Source organism: Nyctereutes procyonoides, unplaced genomic scaffold (genome assembly GCF_905146905.1).
Source record: "Nyctereutes procyonoides isolate TBG_1078 unplaced genomic scaffold, NYPRO_anot_genome, whole genome shotgun sequence".
NCBI classification, from domain to species: Eukaryota; Metazoa; Chordata; class Mammalia; order Carnivora; family Canidae; genus Nyctereutes; species Nyctereutes procyonoides.
The window spans coordinates 13,790,232-13,814,242 of NW_026575034.1; the positions used below are offsets into that span (position 1 = coordinate 13,790,232).

The following is a 24,011-nucleotide window of genomic DNA, read 5'->3' on the forward strand; positions in this document are numbered from 1 at the left end:
TTGACATAATCACGTATTAATTTTTATAATTCCCTGATTTAGCACATTCTTTTTGAGATTACAGTAATCAACTGCTGTTTGCAACTGAGCTGGATTGGAGAGCATCTACCAAACTAGACATTCCTACGTATGCATTGATTGCTCCTCAATATAGCCAACACAATTTATTTTATATCTTCAGCAAAAACTGTGTTATTGTAGTATCATTCCTTTCAAAGATACTACGAAAGTCTTTGATAATGCCCAATTCACATTTAATGACTCAACCATTGAGAAAAGGTGGCATTAACTTTATAACATCTTAGAAGAATCAAGTCCTACTAGTTGACTACTGTAAAATTATTTATTTTAAATCCATAGATATTTTAAAAAGTTTTGTTTAATGATATGAATATTTGGAAAAGTCAAAATTCAATTTTCCTAGCACTTATGATGACCTATGTAGCAAGTCAGTCACTTGTATGCAATGGAAACCAATATGACAGAAAGCAAAGCTCTAAGATAGGTAATTTGAGTTCAAATTCAGGGGCAGGCAGTTCCTTCGCACTGGGATTATGCAAGTGGAAGCTGGACACAGAAAAATAATGTTTTATTCAGTAGTAGAGAGACTTCAATGCAGAGGAAAGCCCACAGATCAATGCAGAGGAAAGCCCCCTCTCCATCGCAGAATTTTGCTAAGTCACTCACATTGAAAGAATCATACATGGTGTGTGATACTGTATTTTCCAATATCAATTAGGTATGAAGACACATAGCAAATATAACTTATATAACAAATATAACTGAAGGAGGAGCTTTGAACAATTATAGTCCAAAACCCCTAGAGTTCTCTATACTTAGCACAGTAGTACTGAAACACCAGAAAGTGGGATTGGGTGGAAGACAAAGGATCAGAATGATGTCAGAGACACAGCTACATGTTGGAGAGACAAACTTAAAGAAGAGATTCTTTTTGAATTAGCATTTTTGTTTTCTTCAGGTAAATACCCAGAAGTAGAGTTATTAGGTCATATTGTAATTCTATTTTTAATTTTTTCAGGAACTTCCATACTGCAGTGGTTGCAGCAATTACCTGAAGAAAAGAAAAATGCTAACTCAAAAAGATAAATGTGCTCTTCTTCACTGCAGCATTATTTGCAATAGCCAAGATATGGAAACAACCTAAATGTCCATCAAATATGAATAGATAAAGAAATTGCAGTATAGATCACAATGGAATACTATTCAACCATAAAAAATGAGAAAAATTCTACCGTTTGTGACAACATGGATGGACTTAGATGGTATATGCTAAGTGAAGCAAGTCAGACAGAGAAAGACAAATATCATACCATCTCTTCTATATAAAAACATCTGAAAATACACAAACAAAAAAACCAGGCTCATAGATATAGAAAACAGGTTGGTGGTTGCCAGAAGTGGAGGTAAGGAGTGGGGAAAATGGATGAACTCTTTTTGTTTTTAGTTTAAATAAACTGAATAGTAATAATACACCAGAAAGGGGCACCTGGGTGGCTCAGTTAGTTGAATGCCAACTCTTGATTTTTGGCTCAGGTCATGATCTCAGGGTCCTGGGATGGAGCCCTGCATCAGCCTCTGTGCTCAGTGCGGAGTCTGCTTGAGATTCTCTTTCTTTCCCTCTGCCCCCCTCCTTGCTCACTCTCTCTCTCAAATAAATAAATAAATATTTTTAAAAAACAACAGAAAAAAATAGAGATTCTAGTTTCACCTCCAACAATGGCGAACTAGCTTATACCAGACCAACAACCTGCCAAGAGTAACTAGAAAATACAAATAAAACAAAATAAAACAACTTAGTTTAGAGCACTGGAGTGCTCTCAATGTAGCCAGGACTTGAAGGCCAAGATCTTGGAGAGAAGGGAGATGCATAGAAGTGAGTCAGATATTCTGAGATGCTTTTCCCCTTTAGGCACTGGCTTTTCCATCAGCCATATGAGGCTAAGAGGCTGAGAAGCTGAGCATAGCTTTTGGCAGGACTGGGGAGAGAAAATGACTTGAGCCAAGATCTTGAAGAGAAAGGAAGGACAGAGAAGCGAGCCCAGCATTTGGCACTGCTTTTCCTTCTGAGGCAGTTGCTGATTTGTAAGAGTCATAGGGAGAGAAAGTTTGCAAATTTGGTAGAAATTAGTAGCTAAGAGACTGAACAGAGCTTTCAGCAGCCTCATGTTTCAAGAAGATTAAAATTGTAAGTCAGAAACCGTAAGGAATAGAGACACTGGTAAGTACCCCACACTTTCCATTAGGGCCCTAGAAAAGCAGCATCCTTGGAGTAAGGGTGAACCATAAATAAAACAGCTTTCACAAAGATTGAAATTCAGCTTCAAAACAGCTCAAACTAAGATTTGATTAAAGTGATCTACCCTACACTAACTGCCTGCTAAAAGTGGAAGTAAATCTTCTGTGAAGGAAGATAATGTCATCCAGAGCCTCTACAGTTTTTCATATACAATGTCTGGCATTCAGTAAAAAATCATCAGACATACAAGGATACTGGACCAAGGAAAAAAGACAATGGGAAGAGACACATAGATAATCTAGATACTGCAGTTACCAAACCTAGATTTCAACAAAAACTGTGATTAACATGTTCAAAGAAACAGAAATCAGAATGGAAGATTTTTAGCAACAAATTGGAATTTGTGAAAAAGAATCAAATGGAAATTCTAGAACTGATAAATATGATAACTAGAACTAAGAAGTTTTAACAGTAGTTTAGACAAGTAAAAGATACTGGGTTAGGAAATACCCAGACTAAAGAATGGAGGGGAGAAATGACGGAGAATATTAAAAAAAACATATTAAACATATGGGAAATGATAGCAAAATTTAACATTTATGTCATTGGAATCCCAGAAGAGAAAGAAAATTGGAAAATTGGAGTAGATCCAATCTTTGTGGAGAACAAATAGCCAGCATTTTCCCAAACTGACAAAAGATAGGAAGCCATGGATTTGACAACTTACTTATTAAAAGATAACCTTCAAAAATGAAGGCAGAATAAAAATATTTTCAGACAGACAGAAACGGAGGTTTTGCCTTCAGATTTTCACAGAAGACCATGCTACAGGTGTCCTTCACCTGTAGAGGGAAATAATCCCAGAAAGCAAATGGAAGGAAGAAGCAAACAGAAAGGGTAAATATAGGGGTAACGCCAAATGAATACTGACAGTAAGAAATAATATGAATAATGCCTCGTAGGGCTAAATATATATATATATATTTATATATATTTATTTTTTTAACTTTGAAAGCATTTCCTTTATTTTCTTTTTAAATAATAAATTTATTTTTTATTGGTGTTCAATTTGCCAACATATAGAATAACACTCAGTGCTCATCCCGTCAAGTGCCCCCCTCAGTGCCTGTCACCCATTCACCCCCACCCTCCACCCTCCTCCCCTTCCACCACCCCTAGTTCGTTCCCAGAGTTAGGAGTCTTCATGTTCTGTCTCCCTCTCTGAAGAAATGGGTAGGCAATATCAGAAAGGGAGACAGAATATTTATATATATTTATATATATATTTATTTATTTCATTATTTGGCATTATTAAGGCAACAGTGGGGTACAGGGAATTAAAATATCCTAAGGTCTTTGTATTGTCCCAGAAGAAGCAAAAGCATATTCCATGTTAATATGTTAGACTCCAATGAGTCAACAGTGCATTTTGTAAAAGAATGCAAAATCTGTGTGAAGGTTGGAATCATAAAATAAAACCCTGACTCAGGCCGGATACCTACCATGCAGTGAACACTGTCTTAGGCTCCAATCTGGAAGGCTTTGGAGTTCCACCTCAGGCCCACTTTTTTGTGGTTCGGTTTGTACGCAATATGTATTTGATATAGGTGTTTGCTTAAGTTTGGGGTCACTACTTTGCATGTAAGTCTTCAAAGGGGTGAGTCTTAAATAATTAGCAAGTCTGTTTGAAAGAGATAACCCTTTAGGCATTGGTATGGAGGAAATCCTCATCTCAGAAGACCCAACCATATTTGCAGTCATGATCCCAAATCATTAGCCAGGTGAGCATACCCTTTATGTTTGCATTGATTGATATTTTTGAATGAATTCCCTGCAGAAATTCATTATACTTTAAAGAATAAATTAATTTTGCTCTGGGAAACACATATATATCTGTCAGTTGGTTAAATATATGCATCTATGAAATCTTATCACATACTTAGTCTCTATACCATATCACTGACAAGCCAATAGTCTCCCCTTTCCTACCTCCTCCCCCCAAATCCCAGTAAGAATCTGGTATGTGCCTATGCAGTAAAGTCTAAAAAGATTCCAGTCCCCCCAACACTGCCCCAGAGAGCCGCTTTCTGGAGCTGCAGCTTCCAATGAGCAGGCCACCCATAACATACATGGATCAATGCCCTCTGGAACAGCATTGGCTTGCCAGTTAATAGACTTTTGATTTTCTATACCCATTGATTAATGAAGCAGTAATTTTGCTTCTGAATAGGAAGATAAATTAAGAATTACTGTAACTGGAGCCTACTGGGAAATAGGGTATCATTTGGAGAACTGATGGTAGCTATGGAGACAAAGTTGGTCGAAAGTCTGCCTTTGCTAAAGCAGTCTTCTTGTCAGCGACCTGAGGGCTAAAGGGTTTCACTTAATTCAACAGACACAGATGGGTTATGAGCCAGTCACATGTAATGCCTCACTGGGGAGAGAGAGGGAGGGGTGGGTCCAGGGCATATCCCTATTGAGACAGACCCCGATGTGATTTTTCTTTCTTCCAGAGGCAGACACAGATGCCCACAGCATAAGGCAGGAAGTGACCAAACTGGGATTCAGGATGCTCTGGAAGACCCGAGAAAGTGGAAGCAACCTGAGCGGACCAGGAAAGGCATCACGATAGGGTGACATATGGGAGGCAGGGTGGAATTCTGATACAGATGGAGAATGAAAGCTTTTCTAGGGATGGAGAGGCAGCATGCGGAAAAGTAAAGAGCCAGCCAGAAGGAAGGAGCTCAGACTCAGGTGCTACGGATTATTAGCTGTGTGATCTTGGGTTAGAAAAGTTACTCAACTTTCCTGGGCTTTGATTTTTCTCATTTGGAAAATGAAATAAATAATAAGCACCTTCCAGGTTTGCCGTGAAGATTCATTCAAATAGGGAAGTCTGTAAGGACATAGTGCCTGGTATGGTGCAGACCCCAGTAAATGGAATGCTGTAAGCCCCTTCCTTGACTAGGAGGACCTGGAGGGAATCATTGGCCTTCCTTTCTTTTGCCTTCCTGAAGCAAAGGCAGTGTACGCTTTTTGGGTTTTCTGCCTATCTGAACTCTTGAGTGCTTGAGCTCTTTCAGGGTCAGATCTGTGTCTGTGCACTTGGGATCACTTTCTTGCTTACCTGAGGGCAGGGCCCCAGGAGGTGAACCTGTGTGGGAAAGAATAAGTGAACGCATGTGTCCTGCCTATTTCATCTCCTACCGCTCTCCCATCACTTGGGGTTTCGTGAAGGTATCTCACACCTCCACGTGGCCTGGCATGCCCTCCCCTTCCATCTACCAGAAAACTCTCTTCATCCTTCAAAATGCAGGTCATGGTTTCATGAGGTACTTAATTCAAGGCAGAATTGGACAGGACCAACACCTAATTTTTGCAACCTTACGCAAAACTCTACCAACAACACACAGCTCATCAGCTTGTGATTGCCCACTTTTCCCTTTGCTCCCTCAGCCCTCCACGCCAGGTCTTACCAACGTCATTGGCCACACGGTGTCAATGAGACGTTCTTATGTGAGGACAGAACCTGAGGAGGCTACAGAACATCTCTCCATGAGACGGGGCTCCTGCTTCCTTTTTCGTTTGTTTGCTTATATATTTCTATCCTAAGGAAAAATTGCTATGTTTACATAGTTACAGAACATTTGGAAGTCTGACTTATGGCTTTATAATTTCTGTAGCTAATTTCATATAGTGGGAAGTTTCTCAGACAATTTAATTTCTTTCCTTCCGTGAGACAAGGATTCTAAATTGTTGCATGGGGTAAAGAGTGCATTATAACCCAGGGGGATGATGTGATGTGTCTCCCACACTAGGTCTTACTCATCTCTGTACTTTTAGGACTTGCACGGGGTCTCACCCAGTGCTTTGCACACAATAGATGTCAATAATTATGTTGAATGAATGAATGCCCTGGTCTCTGTTACTTCCCTTCCCAGAAACCCTCGATGGCTGCCCTATTCCTACTGGCCTACATCCAGTCTCCACAGCCTGGTATTCAAATTCGTTCATGAGATGATTCCAACCTCTAACGTCAGATAAAGCCATTTAGAGGCAAGCTGGACTACTGAGTGGAAGGCTCTTGGTTCTACAGGCTGGAGAAACTTGTGTGCCCGTGGAACGCCAGGCTTAGCTTTAGGAGAGCTTCAGGATGAGAGAGCCAAAGAACTGCACGGCCAGGAGGGACCTTTACAGCCACTCTGATCAGAGGTGGGAAATGAACTCTGCATTCTCAAGCAGACCTGAAGACCAGATGCAGTGGTGGTAAGGGATATAGCCCTTGGGACAGGTACCCCATTCAGCCAAAAGGGATGTCCTGGCTGCATTCCTAACACATTTAACTCATAAGCTCATCCTCACATGGAGAAGGTGACAAAAATGGCTATCCCGACAAACAAGGAAAAGCAAGACAAGAACAGAACTAATATTTTTTGAGCAGCTAACTATTGAGCTCCTCATGATATTGCCATTTCCTGAAGCAGGGAACATCCTGCTCTGTGCTCCCAGTATGCCCTGTACTGACTTCCCCTGCCCAAGTCACGCTATGTTGCCATCACCTATTTCCATGTCAATGTTTCTCAAGAGATCATGAGCCTCTTAAGGACATGTGATTTCCCAAATATAGTGCTTGACACATGAATGAATGAATGAATGAATGAATGAATGAAGTCTATGAGAAGTGCATACACCTTTTTTACCACCAGATGGCAAATGTTCTTTGGAAAGTCTATCTGTAAACTGTCTCAGAAAGAGTCTAGTGAAAACTAAGTTTTCTGGATGAGTACATACAATAGCATGAGATTTTCAGGGCTGCCTATGTTTCCTGTCTGTTAGCAGAGATTGGAGAAAGCATCAGAATGGAAGTCTGGAGTCCTGCGGTAAGGATCTGTGCTGCCATTACCATCTGGGCAAGTCACATATCTTTTCCAGGCCATGGTTTTCTCATTTCAAAAAAATCTGTGGACTGTGGTCAATATTTGGGAACATCTATGCTATCCTAGATCATGACTCAGACCCTGGGGGTAAAGAAATGACTCCTTGCCTCGAAAACAATGCTTCTCAATTCTGTCGTGAAAGATCGGCTTGTTGTTACTGTTTTTAGGTTACATAATCTGTCGCAGAATGTATTTTGGTAAAATTAAAATGTAATAGCAAAAAAAGTAAAAATGTATCAAGTCCAAGTTCTGATTTTTTCCATTATTAGTTTCTTTCTTTTTTCTTAAAGATTTTATTTATTTATTCATGAGAAACACAAAGAGAGAGGCAGAGACATAGGCAGAGGGCGAAGGAGGCTCCATGCAGGGAGCCCAAAGAGGGTCTCCATCCCAGGACTCTGGGATGACGCCCTGAGCCGAAGGCAGATGCTCAACCACTGAGCCACCCAGGGGTCCCGATTATTAGTTACATTAGACATTGTTAAAGTGCTATTTGTGAATGCCTCTTCTTAACTTCTGGACTTAGCGCATCATGGACTGGTAGCAAATGGGCTGCAGGCAGGCACCACCTCGTAGACCACACTCTGAGTAATGCTGACTGAGCTCACACTCTCGGGAGAGAGGCTTGCACAGGCCCCAGCAGGGCCCGTGAATGTGGGATGCTCCACTGACTAGGTTCTCTCTTCTGCGGAGTGTTCAACACTTTCAGCACACAGACCTACTGCCTGGTGGTTATAAAGGTAAAGAAGCGGTAGTTGTGATCACTTCTGGAGCCTTGACAAAGTTCTGGCTGGTCCCCTCTGACCCTTTCAGACATCAGGCTGTCCTAAGCCATGTGGCTGCCAACACACCACAATAGGCTTTGGGCACATCACAGCCCTTTCCCCAACCCTTCCCTGGATTTCCTGTTGGTGGCCTCACTCCTCAGACCTAAGGCCAGGCACCGACTTTGACCTTTCTTTCTTGGTTTAGGATTTATATTTTCTGAATAAACTGCTTCTGGCCACCTGGATTATCAATCTGTACCTCTGACCCCCAGGAAACTAGTGGGGCTTTTCAGGGCACATTGGTACCACATTGGCAAGTCTAGACAAGCTCTGTTGATTACCAGGATAGAACAATCTACTAAGACCACATGGTATGCTTCCTTATATGGTGTCTTTTAAAGATTCCTAGGCTGGGGGTGTTTGGCTTATTTCTTTCTTATTTCAGTGATAAGAATAATCACTTTCTGGGGTGCCTGGGTGGCTCAGTTGGTTAAAGCGTCTGCCTTCAGCTCAGATCCTGGGATCTCAAGGTCCTGGGATCCTAGGATCGAGCCCTGAGTTCCTGCTCAGCAAGGAGTCTGCTTCTCCTTCTCCCTCTGCCCCTCCCCCTGCTCATCCCTGCACAGGCTCTCTCTTAAATAAATTAATAAAATCTTAAAAAAAAGAATAGTCACTTTTTTGAATAGATATTGCAAAAATATGGTACAATATTCAAAAGGCACCTTGGGAATATTATGGAAAGTTCCCTTCCTATTCCCATCCCATAATCTCTCAGTTCCCCACCCTCAAGGCAACTACTATTCATGTTCTTATACACATCTTCAGGAGATGTAGGCATATATCTTAAAAAAACGCAAATGGAGCACGCTATAAATACTCTGCTTCGCTTTCTTTTTTAACGAAACGGTTTGTCTTGGCAATGTTTAATTTCAGATTCTCATTTTTATTTTACTGGTCCCCTATTAATGGATATTTAATTTTTTTCACTTTTTCTGTTACAGTGTTCAGTAAATAGCACATTCCAGTGTGAGCCTTTCTGCATGTATAAATTCCTGGATATTAACTGAGTCAGAGAAATGTACCCTCTGCAAAGTTGTACCAATTGGTACTGTTACAATCAGCTAGGAAAGGGTTTCCTTTCCTATACTTCTGTCAACATGTGGTTATCAAAAGCCTAATAGATCAAAAATTGCAGCTCTGTTGAATCAATTTGATTTTTATAATTGTGAGTGAGGTTGAGCATCTTCTAAAGTACCTAAAAGCCATCTAATTTCCAAGTGTTTTGATAATTTTTTTCTATTACTTTATTGATTTTTTAAAGCAACCCATAAGAACTCTTTATATATTAAAGAAATTAGCCCTCTGTTTATTGTATAGGCTACAAATATTTCCCTCCACTTTGTCCTTTACCTTTAACATTTTCAAGTATTTCCTAGAATTAAAAAGTTGTTTTTAGCTTAATCAGTCTTTTGTTTTATGACCTCTGTGTTTTGTGACATGCTTACAAAGGACTTTGCTTTAGATTATAAAAATGATTCTCTCATGTTTTCTTCTAGTGCTTTTATATCTTCATTTAAAATTTTATTTTATGATTTATTTTTAAATATTTTATTTTTTAAAAGAGTCTTTATGAGACAGAGAGAGAGAGAGAGAGAGAGAGAGAGAGAGAGAGAGAGAGAGAACAAGCAGGGGTGGGGCCGGCCAGAGGGAGAAGAAGAAGCAGACTCTTGGCCAAGCAGAGAGCCTGACACAGGGATGGATCCCAGGACTCCAGGATCCTAACTTGAGCTGAAGGCACATGCTTAACTGACTGAGCCATCCAAGTTCCCCATAAAGCTTTTAAGCAATCTCTATACCCAACGTGGGGCTCAAACTCACAACCCTGACATCAAGAGTGACATGCTCTCCTGACTGGAGCCAGCCAGGTGCCCCATGTCTTCATTTTAATATTTATATCTTTGCTAATATCTGGAGTTTAAGGCTTGAATTATAGAGCAAATTATTTTTCCCCATGGCTTCTACTTGTACCATTATCATTCATTAAATAATCCATCTTTCCTTAACTGATATGAGATTATAAGTTTCTTATATACTTTCAAGTGAATTTGGTTTTATTTCTGTAGTTTCTGTTAGATTCTACTTATCTCTTTATTCATGCTCTAGTTTCCCACAGTTTTAGTTAATGTGGTTTTATAATGTAGTTTTATTTTTATCTATTTATTTTTATTTGAGTAGAGTTGACACACAATGTTACGTTAGTTTCAGGTGTACAACATAGTGACTCAACAACTCTATATATTATGCTGTGCTCACCACAAGTGTAGCTACCATCTGTCAGCATATGACACTATTACAGTACTACTGACTATATTCCCTGTGCTGTGCCTTTTATTCCTGTGACATATTCATTCCAGAACTGGAAGCCTGTAACTCCCACTCCCTTTCACTCAGTATACCCATTGCTCCTACCCCTTGCCCTCTGGAAACCAATAGCTTGTTTTCTATATTCATAGGTCTGAGTTTGCTTTTTGTTTATTCATTTGTTTTGTTTTTTAGATTCTATATATAAGTGAGATCGTATGATACTTGTCTTTATCTGACTTATTTCACTTAGTATAATATCCCCTAGTAACATTCATGTTGCCACAAATGGCACAATTCATCCTTTTTTATGGCTGAGTAATATACCATTGTATCTCTCTCTTTCTCTCTCTCTCTATATATATACTATGTATATATAGTCTTCCCCTCCAATCATATATATAAAATATCATATATCATATCTTTTTAAAAAAGATTTTATTTATTTATTCATGAGAGATAGAGAGAGAGTGAGAGGCAGAGACACAGGCAGAGGGAGAAGCAGGCTCCATGCAGGGAGCCTGACGTGGGACTTGATCCTAGGTCTCCAGGATCACACCCTGGGCTGAAGGCGGCACTAAACCCTGAGTCACCTGGGCTGCCCTATATCATATCTTCTTTATCCATTCATCTATCAATGGACACTTGGATTGCTTCCATATCTTGACTATTACAAATAATGTTGCAATAAACATAGAAGTGCTTATATCTTTTTTAATTAATATTTTGTTTTCTTTGGGTAATTACTCAATAGTAGAATTACTGGATCATATGGTATTTCTAGTTTTGATCTTTTGAGGAACTTCCATATTGTTTCCCACAGTGACTGTATCAATTTACATTCCCACCCATACTGTATAAAGGTTGTGTGTCCCCCACATCCTCACCAACATTTGTTATTTCTTATATTTTTGATACCAGTCATTCTGATTTGTGCTTGTATCTCATTGTGGTTTTGATTTGCGTTTCCCTGATGATTAGTGATGTTGAGCATCTTTCCATGTGTCTGTAGCCCTCTACATGTCTTCTTTGGAAAAATGTCTATTTTTTAAAGCCAGATAATTTCTTTTGTTGATGTTCAATTGTAGAAGTTCTTCATATATTTTGGATATTAACCCTTTATTGGATATATCACTTGCAAATGTTTGATTTGGCTAGTTGTCCCTCCGTCTTCCCCTCCAATCATTACTATCTTTCTGACATCTTCTGGCTCTTCTTGGCTAGTTCATTTTTCATTTCCATAGAATCAGACTGTATAATTTAAAAAATTATTTGATTTTTTGGGGGGGAGCATATTAAATTTACAGGTTAAATTTAGAGCATTGGTCTTTTTACAATATTCAGTTTTGGATCAAAGTTTTCTTTATTTAAATAACATTCATTTAAAAAGGTAACATGTATACATATAAATAGTACAAAGGGGTATATGATAAAATGTGAACACACCTTTCAGTTCTGGCTCATACATTTCTAGTTTGCTTTAGAGACAATGAGTTTCTGGTGTATGTTCATAGAGATATTCTATGCACATAAAATGTTGTATGTGCATATCATCATTTGGCTCTGACCCAGCTGCCTTTTTTCCCCAGATGGCAGCAAGCTAGAGACACTGTCCTGCTTTTCTCTACCCAACAATATATACTGGGGGAACGTTCTAAGTCAGTACATACCCATCTACCTTACTCTTTTTAATTGCCGCATGGTATTGAACTATATAAAAACAGCCAGAGTTTTCACTATGCTCCCTATTGATAAAAGATTGCTTCTTTCCATCTCTTATTTCTATAAACAATGTTGCAATGAATGTCCTTCCTCATATATCTTTGTGTGAGAAAATTTCTGGAAGACTAGTTCCTAGATAATTACTATGTTGACTTATAAGGAAAATATACACACTATGATGTGAATATACTCAACACTACTGAACACTTAAAAATAGTTAAGGTGGTAAATATCATGTTATGCTTTTTTTTTTTTTGCCACAGGAAGAAAAAAAGAAAATATACAATGTTGACAGATATTGACAAACTGCTCTTTAAATATTAAGGCAACCAATTTTAATTATACCCCCTTTAAATTTGCCTTCTGTTTGCCATATTTGGGCTCAGTTGTAAAAATAGATTTTTTTAGCAAGTTAAATAGCCTATAAGTTTTGAATAAAATAGTCCACCATTTCTCTTATAGACTTTTGGAAAAATTCCAGGGATCAGTGACGCTCTGCTGGAAAACTGTGGAGGTTGGGAATTGCTGCTAAGAGGCAGGATCTGCTTCCTTCCAGCAAAGGCAGCCCGCGCCAGTTTTATTAAAGAACAGGCTCTGCTGAATCACTTTGGCTGCCTGTCCTACTGTGATTTGGATTTGTTTGAAGACTCAACTGAAAGCAAACAAGAGCTTTCATATAACTGAAATCATACCTTTCAGAGGATGTTCTAATTTCCGTATCAAATGTCTGTGACTGGGAATCTTTAACTCCTTTCTCCATCCCCACCCTTAGAATCACCTGATTTCTATTGACCACGTGCCTGCTTGGACACACTCCATGGAGTGAATTCTTGAGATGTGAAGGACAAAGGAGGTGTGGGTAGTGATATTCATGTGGAAGCAAATAAAACTCGGCACCCCTGGGGGGCCTTGGGCAGATGGGTGACATCCCTACAAGGATCTACCCAATCTGACTCTAAGAAGCTTGAAAGGCACTGCAGGTCTTTACTGAATGTTTCTTGAGGAGGCAGCAGAGGGTCAATGACCTCACACAGTGTTTTGCAAAGTGGACTGTTAAATATTACCTTTCGATGGCTCTTCTTGTAGAAATTCAATTCACAAAAAGTCTTCTCTGGCCCTTTCCTTCTCTCTCTGATTTCTACTCCAAATGGCAGCTGCTCGAATATGTCTGTTCTCACTCCTTAAAATTCTCATGTTGCCTCAGCTTCCCAGACTCCCTTCCCTCACTTCTCTTTCCTAGTCTTTACTCTCTAGCAGCTTCTGTGTACCACAGTTTACCTCTTCCAGTTGCATTCCCACCCAGTAAACCAGAGCATCTTAGAAGGTGAGAGGAAAAGAGGATGATAAATCCTTCAAATTTAATTTCTTGTCCCAACAATAAGAGTAACAATGGGCTTATACTTTGACAGGCACTATATGTATATGATTACACCTATCACTTCGTAACCAACATAGGCAGTTCATATTCTCATCATCACCATTTTGCAAATGAAGACTCTAAGGGTCAGTGAAGGTTAGGTGACCTACTCAAGGTCAAAGACTTAGGAAGCCACATTAAAGCTTACCTATTTGCCTCATACTGTGTTCATGGTTTTTAAGTAACAAGGCAAGGCAGCAGGTGGCACGGGCACCATGTAGTCTTGACAGAGTTCTCCATGCCCATATCCTTTCTCTGCTCTCTCTTTTCCCAAATCCTCATGCTTGGTTCTAACAATGCCTCCTAGTCCCACTTCAATGGCTGAACCAATCTCTAGACCTAGCATTTTCTTGCCCAGTTGGTTTAGCTCTGCATCCCAATGTTCTGTCAACCTCTCCTCTCCTTCATGCTCTCTCTGTTCTCTTTAGTGCTTTCCTTCTCTCTTGCAGGACTGACATGCTGCCCTGAATTCTGATCCTTTGGCTAGGGTTCAGTGACTTGCTCTAATTCTGGCCAAGCCACTGCTACCTTGAAATGTCAATTTACCTTCTACTTTCCATTCCTTTTCTAGTATAATCTGCCCTGCCCACAGCTCCTCTATGAAGTAACAGACTGGGTGGTTCTTTACATGGGGGTAACCACTAACTGGACTGGGGTAGATACCTGATACGGGAATGCACTGACTGTCCAATGATCAATCTGTCTTTCTAACGTTTCAGTTAAGAGTCTTAAGAGTCTCCAAAACAGCTCAGTTGTCTATGGGAAGGCAAGGAACAAAGTTCTATGGCCAACATTTGGGGCCATGTACAACATAAGCAAGCAGGGACAGCAGTTCTATTGAGAAAGGATGGAGGAAGAGATTCACATGGATAGAAAACACTATATGACTCTGGGGGGGGCAGTGGGGTTATGATAGGGGGAAGAGTAATAATTTATCTCAGCCTGATGTCTTCCAGTTCCAGCTCTCATGAGGCTTTCTGCACTCAGTATTAACCTGTGTTTTCTTAAATTCTACATCATCCCTACAATAAAGTATCCTTTCTTTCTTGAGTTAGTTTGAGTAGGTTCCTGTTACTTATAATCAAGAAGCTTCATTAGACCGCCTCCTTCCTTAGGTTGGGAGCCTTGCCTGCATTTCCATCCATGGGTGTGGCCTATTGCATATGAGGAGATCTGATTTTAGTTGCCTCGACCTCGTTCTGGAAATAGCACTGAACTAGCTCCGGCAGACACCCAGATAAGGCTATTCCAAGGAAGAAGAAGAGTCTCAGGAGAAGAAAAGCATTGGAATGGGTATGCAGCTTTGCCATGGCTCCTTTTTGATATGACAATGTGGTTTTTGTCCTTAAATTGCTTAGGGCCAACTTTGGGACAGACGGGTAGGGCATATATTGGGAGGGAGACGGCATTACTAAGCAGGGTAAGAGGGGCAGGCAGAGGCAGAGCTTGGAGGATGGCAAAGGAGTTATGTCCTCATCCTGTGGGTATTCTCAGGCTGAGGAGTGACATAATGAACAATTAGAGTCACTAGCTTTATTTTTTTAATTTTTTTTTTTATCACTAGCTTTTCTAACACCTGCAGAGGCTTTTCCATTCGAGGACAAACCTCTGATTTCACTGATGAGGAAATGAAGACCCAACAATGAAAACATGGCAATGATAGATAGCATTCAGTGAGCACTTTCTACAAGGAAGGCTCTGCCCCAACCACTGTACACACATCAGAGCACTCTGTCCCCACAGTAACCCTCTGAAGAGGTACTATTACCACCCTTATCTCATGGAATAGGAAACGGAGTCACAGAGGGGTTAACTAACTTGCCAAAGTCACACAGTAAGTGACAGAGCCAGCACTGAACACAGGAAATATTGGTTCACAGCCAATGCTTTTAGTTATTACACAGTACTACTTCTCACAAGTACTGAAGATCATTGGAGCTTTATTATTATAAACAAAAACTGGTAATGAGTGTGCGTGTGTGTATGTGTGTGGGTTTGAGTGACTTTCTCAACCAAATGAGGCAGCGTGTCACGATCCATGGGAAACATGAGAAATAAGGCAAGGGTTTTAATTAGAAGAAAGAGATCAAATTTTAGAAATAAAAAATCAGGAAAAACAAATGTTCGGTAGACATATGATTTAAATGTTTTAAAGGATTAGATGAGAAAGGAAAATTCTCAAGCCCTTCCTGTCTGTTCCCAGAGCCCTATACACTATTTTAACTTTAAAGAAAAAGAACACCTGCTAATTTATTGATTCTTATGCCACAGGTGGTGTGACAATCCTGCCGGCTGGCTTAAGTAATCTGCCAGAGCAAGGCCTCCTGAAATGAAATAATCAATGCCCTCTTTAGGGCTCACCATTATCTGACCTCTTACAGTCACAGAAGTCTTGAATCCAGGGATATATAAAAGCTGGAGTGTTTTTTTTTTTTTTTAGGTGGGGGGGCATTTTCTATGAGTAAGTGGCCATTTAACCCTCAAGGTTTTATGCAAGAAACATTCATGGCTTGCTTGTCGATTAACCAATTCAGATATTTGTTGAGCACCTGCTATGCATGAGACACCGTGTTAGGTGCTGGAGATGTTAGGTGGATATCTGGAAACACGAGACACTGAGCTGATGATACAAAAGCCCAGCTTTCTCCCTCCTGCTTCAAACACATAAAAATGTAAGACAAAACATAATAGGCAGATTTTAAAAAATATACAACTAAAAACTTAGACAAATTTAGAAAAATTTCCTGGATGCCAGCAACGGGGAGGGAAGTTTGAACAGACACTTGGACATGGTGGCCTGCTGGGGCCATGGCCTGGGATGTGGGCCCCAGGGGCAGGGGTTTTAAAGCCACATGAGGAGAGAAGCGCAAGTCCTGAGGTGGTATGAGATGAGATGTGGGAAGACCACTCCCCCAAGGCCCCCCCCCCCGCCCCCCACTGCATCAGGCTGGACATTCTAAAGGGCTGCCTGGCTCCTGAACAGGGAGTGGGGCCACTTCCCACCAACCACCTTAGGAAAGTGGTAAGGACGCTTGTCCTGTGTCCTGGCCCCCCGAATGAAAATTCTCCTGCGGGGAATGGAATTCTCCTGCCTCTCTCTCTCTCTTTCTCTCTTAAATGTAGAGTCCATATTTACGCTGGGCCTTCAGGGGGGATCTCCACGCTGAGAAATGACATAAAAATGTGGGTGGACAAGATGGAAATACGATGTCACCCCCAAGGAACCATCACCACTTGAGCACATAGGATGCCCACCAGAAAATAAAGAAAAGCATCTGCTGCAGGTGTGAGAACAGCCCATAAGCAAATGAGGAAACTAGAGATGGGGAGAGAGATCAAGTTTAGTTTAAAGGAAGATTAATCCCTAACTAAGACCCTGAGATAATAGAGTAATCTGAAAGAAACAATTAGACATGTTTAAAATTGAAGTGATAAAAAGAAACCATACTAAAGCAGCAGAGTAGGTATTGACAGAAGCAGGGGTGGGTTTGAAAAAGAGACTCCAGCAGTGAGGAAAACCAGGTGGCACCTGATTCAGGGGACACACCGCCTACCTGGGGAGACAGAGAAGGAAATGGTGGAGATGATCCAGCTGAGAAGCGGGGCTGCAGAGGGAGCTAAGGAAGCCCAGGGAAGGGGCTCTGGACCCAGCTTCCACATCTGACGTGGAAGCTAACATGCATCTCTGGCCATGGGGGGACAGGGGCTGTTAAAGCCTGGGGAGGTTCAGGAAATGGCACATTAGGGATTGTCACAGTCCAATGCCTGCATTTCCCCGGCTGATGCACAGAGTCCCCTGAAGTCTAAGTACCTTATTAGACTGGATATTCAGGGACCTGTCTCTTCCACCCTACCTGCAAATTTTTCTTCAACTTGGCCTCATGTTGGGCCACACTTGCCCTCCCTCCCTCCCTCTCCTCTTGCCACACCAGTCTTCTCTTGGGTCTTTTTGTTTTTTAAGATTTTATTTATTTATTCATGAGAGACATAGGCAGAAGGAGAGGCAGGGTTCCTGTGGGGAGCCCAATGCAGACTCGATCCCAGGACCCTGGGATCCTACCCTGAGCGAAAGGCAGATGCTCAACCACTGAGCCACCCAGGTGTCCCTTCTCTTGGGTCTGAAAGCACTTTTCCATTTCAAGGCCTTTCCATATGCTGTTGTCACCATCTAGAATGACCTTTTCCTTATGTTTTTCTTTTGGGTCTCGGCTTAAGTGCTACTCTTTGGGGAGATCTTTCCTGGACACCTTAATTTCCAGTCCCTCCCTAACACTGCTTTCTGTGTCATCTCATCTTGGTTTCTTTTTACTTACCCTAATTTCTAAGTATTTAATTTTGTCCTTGTCTCCCCTGCTAGAACAGAGACTCCACAAAGGCGGAATCATCTGCTCACTGCTGCATCTGTGATGCCTAGCATTTAGCTGGCATTCAGTAAAGTTGAGTGAATAAATGAATACGCTCAAGAAACATTCATGAAGCAGCTAACACTCTGCCCAGCTCAGAAGACACGCCGATGGAAAGCGTGGAACTTTGCAGATTGGAACTTTGCTGTTTAGTGATGGAGAGACATCTGACCAGGGCCTACAGTAAATGTGATGGTGGTGATGACAGGGGAGTATCAGGCCCTGTGTGAGCGCCCTGCAAGGGCGCCCGTTTGGTCCTGAATTAGAGAAGGCTTCTGGGAAGAAGCAACATGTAAGCTGAGCATGGAGGGATACTTAGGAGTCCACCAGGTGAAGGCAAGCTGGAAGATGTTCTAGGCTGGGGGGAACACCCAGACGCTTCTTTGGGGAGAATAAAAGAGGTTCTGGCTGGGCAAACCTTAGAGCTGCAGCAAGAAATATGACAGGAGAGGTGAGACAAGACTGGATCACGGAGGGAGTTTGGACTTTTTCTTTGGGTCAATGAGGACATCTGTGTCAGAGCGAATGGCATAATCTTACTTGTGTTTTACTGAAACGGTCCTGGAGCTGTGTGGATAAGAGAAGGAGGACTGGAGACTGGGAGACCAGGAAACTAGTATGATAATTCAGGCAGGAGATGAGGATGCCTTAGATGGAGCCTTGATGTTAAGGGAGTGAACTGGATGAATTTAGGACAGAAGGCAGAAAGTTGGGGCAGGGGGTAGAATCAAGGGTGATGCCTAGGTTTCAAGCACGACCAACATGGTGAATGAGGGACCATCTTGGAGCCGCATCTGGCAGAGGACCAGAAACCTAGTAAACCTAGGGGTGTGCTGGATAACGTGGAAATGGACTCAGTGCAACGTTTTCATAACAGTGAGTATACATCAGCTCACTTCGAGTTCCTGGGTCTGCCTACAAGTGCGATCTACCATTTCCTACTGCCTCCACCTGCCTTGGGTTACCGATTTGCGACTTGTCAGTCTAGCCTGAGCTCAGGATTTCTTTTTCTTTTCTTTTTCTTTTATTTACATTTAATTTGCCAACATATAGTATAACACCCAGTGCTCATCTCATCGTGCATCCTCCTTAATGCCCGTCACCCAGTAACCCCAACCCCTCACCCACCTCCCCTCCTGCAACCCTTTGTTTGTTTCCAGAGTTAGGAGTCTCCCATGGTTTGTCTTCCTCTCTAATTTTTCCCCACTCATTTTCCTCCCCTTCTCTTATAGTCCCTTTCACTATTTCTTATATTCCACATATGAACAAAGCCATATGACAATTGTCTTTCTCCAATGGACTTATTTCACCCAGCATAATACCCTCAGTTCCACCCATATTGATGTAAATGGTAGGTAGCTCAGTATTTCTAATCCACAGTTCCCACTCCCCACCAGGACATGCTGTCTCTCTGCTAAGGAGTGTGATTGTGCCTTTCCCCCACTCTTTGTGGCCACTAGTGTTAGAGCCAGTAACGCTACTGTGATTTTTCATTAATTTTCTTGGTTGTTTTGCAGTTACAGTAACACTAAAATTTATACTCAATAATATTATTACAATTTTCCACTACTAATGGGATTATTATTTTGGTTCATTTGTGTTTGAAAGCCATTAGCATAAGATTTACCTCCAACAATATGTACTGTGATTTTTAATGCCCTTGAAACTTGCAAGCAAGCGATAAGTCTATAATAAGAGAATGCTAGTAAGCATATAAATGTCTTTCTTGGGAAAAGAGGGCTTTTTTTTCATCCCGGTTGGACTCAGGTTCTTTGATAGAGCGATTGGTAGGATATAAGGCATTAAAAGCTAAGAACACTGTGTTAGTTTGTAGATCTGTTCAAACAAGCTCCCAGTTATTTAGAGGACACTTCTATATTCTAGGAGGATTCACATTCTTGCTCCTTTTTATGTTGTTCCTTACCTGACTTACAGAAAACTATAATAAATTATGTGTTGCAGGGAACAATATTGAGAACTATGAATTGTTTGGAAGTGGAAATCACTCTATCTGACTGACTTTCCAAGGGGCTGGGGGGCTTGATGCACTGCTAATGGAGCTCTGGAAATGGATTATTTGAGGGGCTGGTGAGAGGAGTTTCTCTGGGGGGCAGAGAAGTAGATGGACAGGGCCAGCTTCAAGGACCAGCAGACTCCCAGGACCCCATGCTGTGAAATTCACAGTATCACCACCTTAGAGTTCTTAAGTCTTGAACAAGGGACTCCACTTTGCACTAGGCCCTGCAAATTATATATGTGCTACTGTGTACAAGTGTTGGAACCAGGCAGATTTGGGGTCAAGTTCTAGTATTCCCTAGCTATTGGCTGTGTCTCGGTTTCCTTATCTGTAAAACTGAGATAATACTACCGTCTTCCCAGGCTAGACATGAGAGTAGATATCCAGCACCAGAGGGCCTGAAAGACAGTGATACACCCCAAGATATGCTCAGAGGAATTTTAATTCCCAAGTACAGTACTCATAATTAAACTTATTATTACGATTTAATGTCAGGAATACTAGCCAGCTGGGATAGGCAGACTGCATGGCACAGAAGCTAATCCCATGTGTGCTGGTTAGGAACACACCAAACAAAGAATGTTTTCCTGAGGGGGACACACTAAGGCTGGGGGCCCCATCCATCAGCTTCCAACCTTTGTGCTGCTATGACACATGATAAATAATGTTTGCTGGCACAACGGGTCCCAGTTTCTCATGATTCATACCTATTTCTCTTCCCTCCAGAAATCTCTCAAAAAAGACAACGAAGGAGACTGGCATTATTATGAAGATGTCCTTGACCTTGACCTAATTTATTTGCAAACTTTAGTATTTGTAATTTTTTTCTTTTCTTTTTTCTTTCTTTTCTTTTCTTTTTTCTTTTCTTCTTTCTTTTCTTTTCTTTCTCTCTCTCTCTCTCTTTTTTTTTTTTACACCATAGCACACAATGGAACTTGATAAGCCAGTGTACCATAATCCTATGCTTGAGACCCAGGAACGTGGTCCCTCAAGATCCCAAACAAAGGATCCTCCCCTTCTGACAGACTGGGCTGATGAGGACGAAGCTGGAGCCTTCTATGGCTTCACCAATGTCTGTGCTGTGCTTTAGCCTAAATGAATGATGCCCATCGTGAGGCATGGCGGCCGGAGTCAGAGAAACACCACTAACTAGTTCGTTGGATACACTTGTGATGAATAGCATGCAGTCTTAAAACATCTGGTTAAACATTTTTTTTTCCCAAGAATGTAGAAAAGGCTTTAAATCAAATTAATAAGAAACATAAGCTAATTCCTGGGCATTTCTGGACTCTGGTCCAAAAAGATTCCTCTGGGGATTATAGGAGGAGTTAGGGTGACCTTTGCTGCATTCAGTTTAAAGTTTGTGGGCAGCTTGGAGTCCCGATGGGAGACTTCAAAGGGAAGCACCAGGGCCCTCAGCTGTGCTTGCCCTCCGGTGCCGCTCAGGCCTCTGGGCACATACACATCATGAGACGCGGGCCCAGTGTCTCCAGGGCCTCCTGCGGTCTCAGATGTGGGTCAGCCTCACAGTGACCTGTGTTGTGAAATGACCACATCCCAAGCATGGCTTGCTCTTTCCTTACTCCCCTCTGAGCGCTTGTGGGCAGTGAGCCACGGTTGCCCACTGCGCTCTCTCAGGCCTGAAGGGCTTCTGTGGGTGGGAGTTGTCAAAGCTGCCCCACCACCTCTCCATAGTACAGCTGCGAATGGCCATAGAAAAACTATGGCAGCTCTTCTTTCCAGATTCCTCCTCGGCCTCTTTCTAGTGCTTCGGATGAGGGACGATGGCACTATTAGTAAAACAAATCCAAAAGAACAATGGCCGATTTCTCCCTCGTCTCTCAATGGGATGAGGAGAGACCTAGAACACAGTCTAGCTCCTGGGTCCATGTAACGCGGTACATAGTGTCTAAAAGATGCTTCGATCCATAACTATTACGACTAATGACCCACTACTTTGTCAAACACCTCGAGGTATTGTTACAGGAAGCATGTGCTGATAAACAGCTTATTTTCATGGTGATTTTGAAATGGTGATTTTGGTTTGGGTGACTTCGGGGTCACTCCCTTGACCCTCTCAAGGATCAAAAACAACCAAGTCACTGCACTGACTCTCGGGAGACCAGAGACGTGGCATCCCACCAACGTGGCCAAGCAGCAGCTTTTAGCCCAAACTAGAGAAAATGCAAACCCTGTCAGGGAAAATCTGAGACAACAAGATGGACATAGGTGACTCTGTCCTCAATTTGACAGAAACCCCCAAATTCAGCAAATAGATTTTGCTTCCAATGGCACCGATCATCCAGCACATTGTACTATAAACATCAAGCCCCTGGGAAAGAAATCGAAGGGATGCTTTGGCTGCATTCCTGGTTTTTGGTCATCCTGTGATTGATTTTCTTACCTGTTGCCGAATTTCTTCCTCCATTTTCACGGGTGAGCCCAATTCCGCAACTTGCTTGACACCTTCACTCGCATATCCTCCGTACTCCCATAGCACGTAGTTCTTGGAGTGGGATCCACCAATGATTGCAGACCAGTGATTGGCCCGACCTGGGAAAGCCAATCAGGATGCAGGTAATCAGTGTGGCTGTGGCTAAAACATGAGCCCTTATATGTTGGGAACAAAGTGTCATTTGACAATCATTCAACCAGTGCTGGCTAAGCACCTGTGTTAGGCCCTGTGCTGTCCAGAGAGGAATAAGACCATCCCCGGAAGCAAGAAGGTCTTGGGAATGTGCAGACAGGAGAGCAACAGATGCCTGAGAGAGACACAGAGGCAGCCCAGAATGATGACTTCTGTTGGGGAGCGTTTCAGAGAAGGGGGACGACTGTGAGACTTTGAAAGGCTGATCAGATTTGTAAGACAGACTAGAGAGGAGAAGCTATTTCTGGCAGACTCAGAAGCATTAAATAACACTGTGTGTTTGGGGAGCCATAAGTAATTTAGCATCGCTGTGTCACCAACTGTCAGGGGAGAGGCAGGAAGCGATGCCAGGGAGGTAGGAAGGAGACCGCTCATGGATGGCTCTGCTCTAAATGCTCCAGGAGTTTGGATATCATTTGAAAGGGTCTGAAACCACTGAAGGGACTGAAGGGTCCTGAGGAGGGGAATGGCATGATCGCATTTGAATTTTAGATAAGTCATCCAGGCAGCAGTGTGAAGAATGCATTAGATGGAGCAAAATGAGATTGTAGAGCTGTGGCGGGAGAGCGGGGAGCCAAGGGTAGAGGGAGTGAGTGGGGAGCAGGCTTGGGCAATTCTCGGGAAGGAGCTTGGTTGACTTTGAGCTGGCTTTTCTGTGCCTTCCAGGATGCGGGGCAGGTGAGCCAGCCGTGTGAGAGGATGGGGCAGGCAGTCTGGATGTGTGGAAGGGACTGATCCCTCTGCTGAGGATCACGGGTGGGGGCGGGGGCTGGTGGCCATAGGGAGTGCAGGAGGGAACCTGGGGGTGACACAGGGGAGAACAGAACAGCATCTGGACAGGACCAAGACAAAACTGACTGAGGGCTTTTCAAAGTGCCAGAGGGAGGATGGAGAGTCAACATCAGCACTGCGCTGGGTGTTGTTTCTGCCTGTGATGGGTACATGTACACACACACCCACACACACACACACACACACACACACACGGTAATCAATTACTGGCTAAATAACATACAATTCATCATAGGCCAGTTCAGTTCTCAGCCATTCTTTGGTTGGCTACTAAAGCCCCGAGGTAAAGAACATTTGGGGGCACAGCACAGAGGAAAACCCAAACTGGCTGGACCCAGGTGCCACATGCAGTACCTGCAGCTTACCACCCTGTGGCCATCGTGACTGGACTCTGCTCCACCCCAGCACGTATGCAGACCACTCTGGACAAGGCCCGATCCTGTTGACATCAGCCCTGGGCCTGGGGAACGCGGGGAAGCCCCCCTCCCGGCCTGCCCAGGGCAGCCCACATCACTATGTCAGCCCGCCGATGGCTTGCTCATTGTTTCCTACACATCGGGGAGATGCAAACACTGTTCATCCATCATTTCCCTAGAGAAGACGGACGGATGTGCTGCCGCTTTTTCTGTAAGTCACTTCCTGAGAGAGGGGACTGTCCTAGCTGTCATCCAAGCCGCGAGCACTACTTCTG

General features: G+C 42.4%; 1 protein-coding gene across 4 annotated transcripts in view; it reads right to left on the bottom strand.

Annotated features, from left to right (window-relative positions):
- SPON1 (spondin 1) overlaps nt 1-24,011 on the bottom strand; it is a 251,437-nt gene that overhangs the window by 84,264 nt on the left and 143,162 nt on the right. For all 4 annotated transcript variants that reach the window (XR_008663460.1, XR_008663459.1, XM_055317861.1 and 1 more), the window contains exon 6: nt 22,286-22,434. Coding sequence is in view for 2 of the 4 variants with exons in the window: in XM_055317861.1 (XP_055173836.1) it covers nt 22,286-22,434 (149 nt within the window). In the remaining 2 variants the exon portion in view is untranslated. The remainder of the gene's footprint in view (nt 1-22,285; nt 22,435-24,011) is intronic.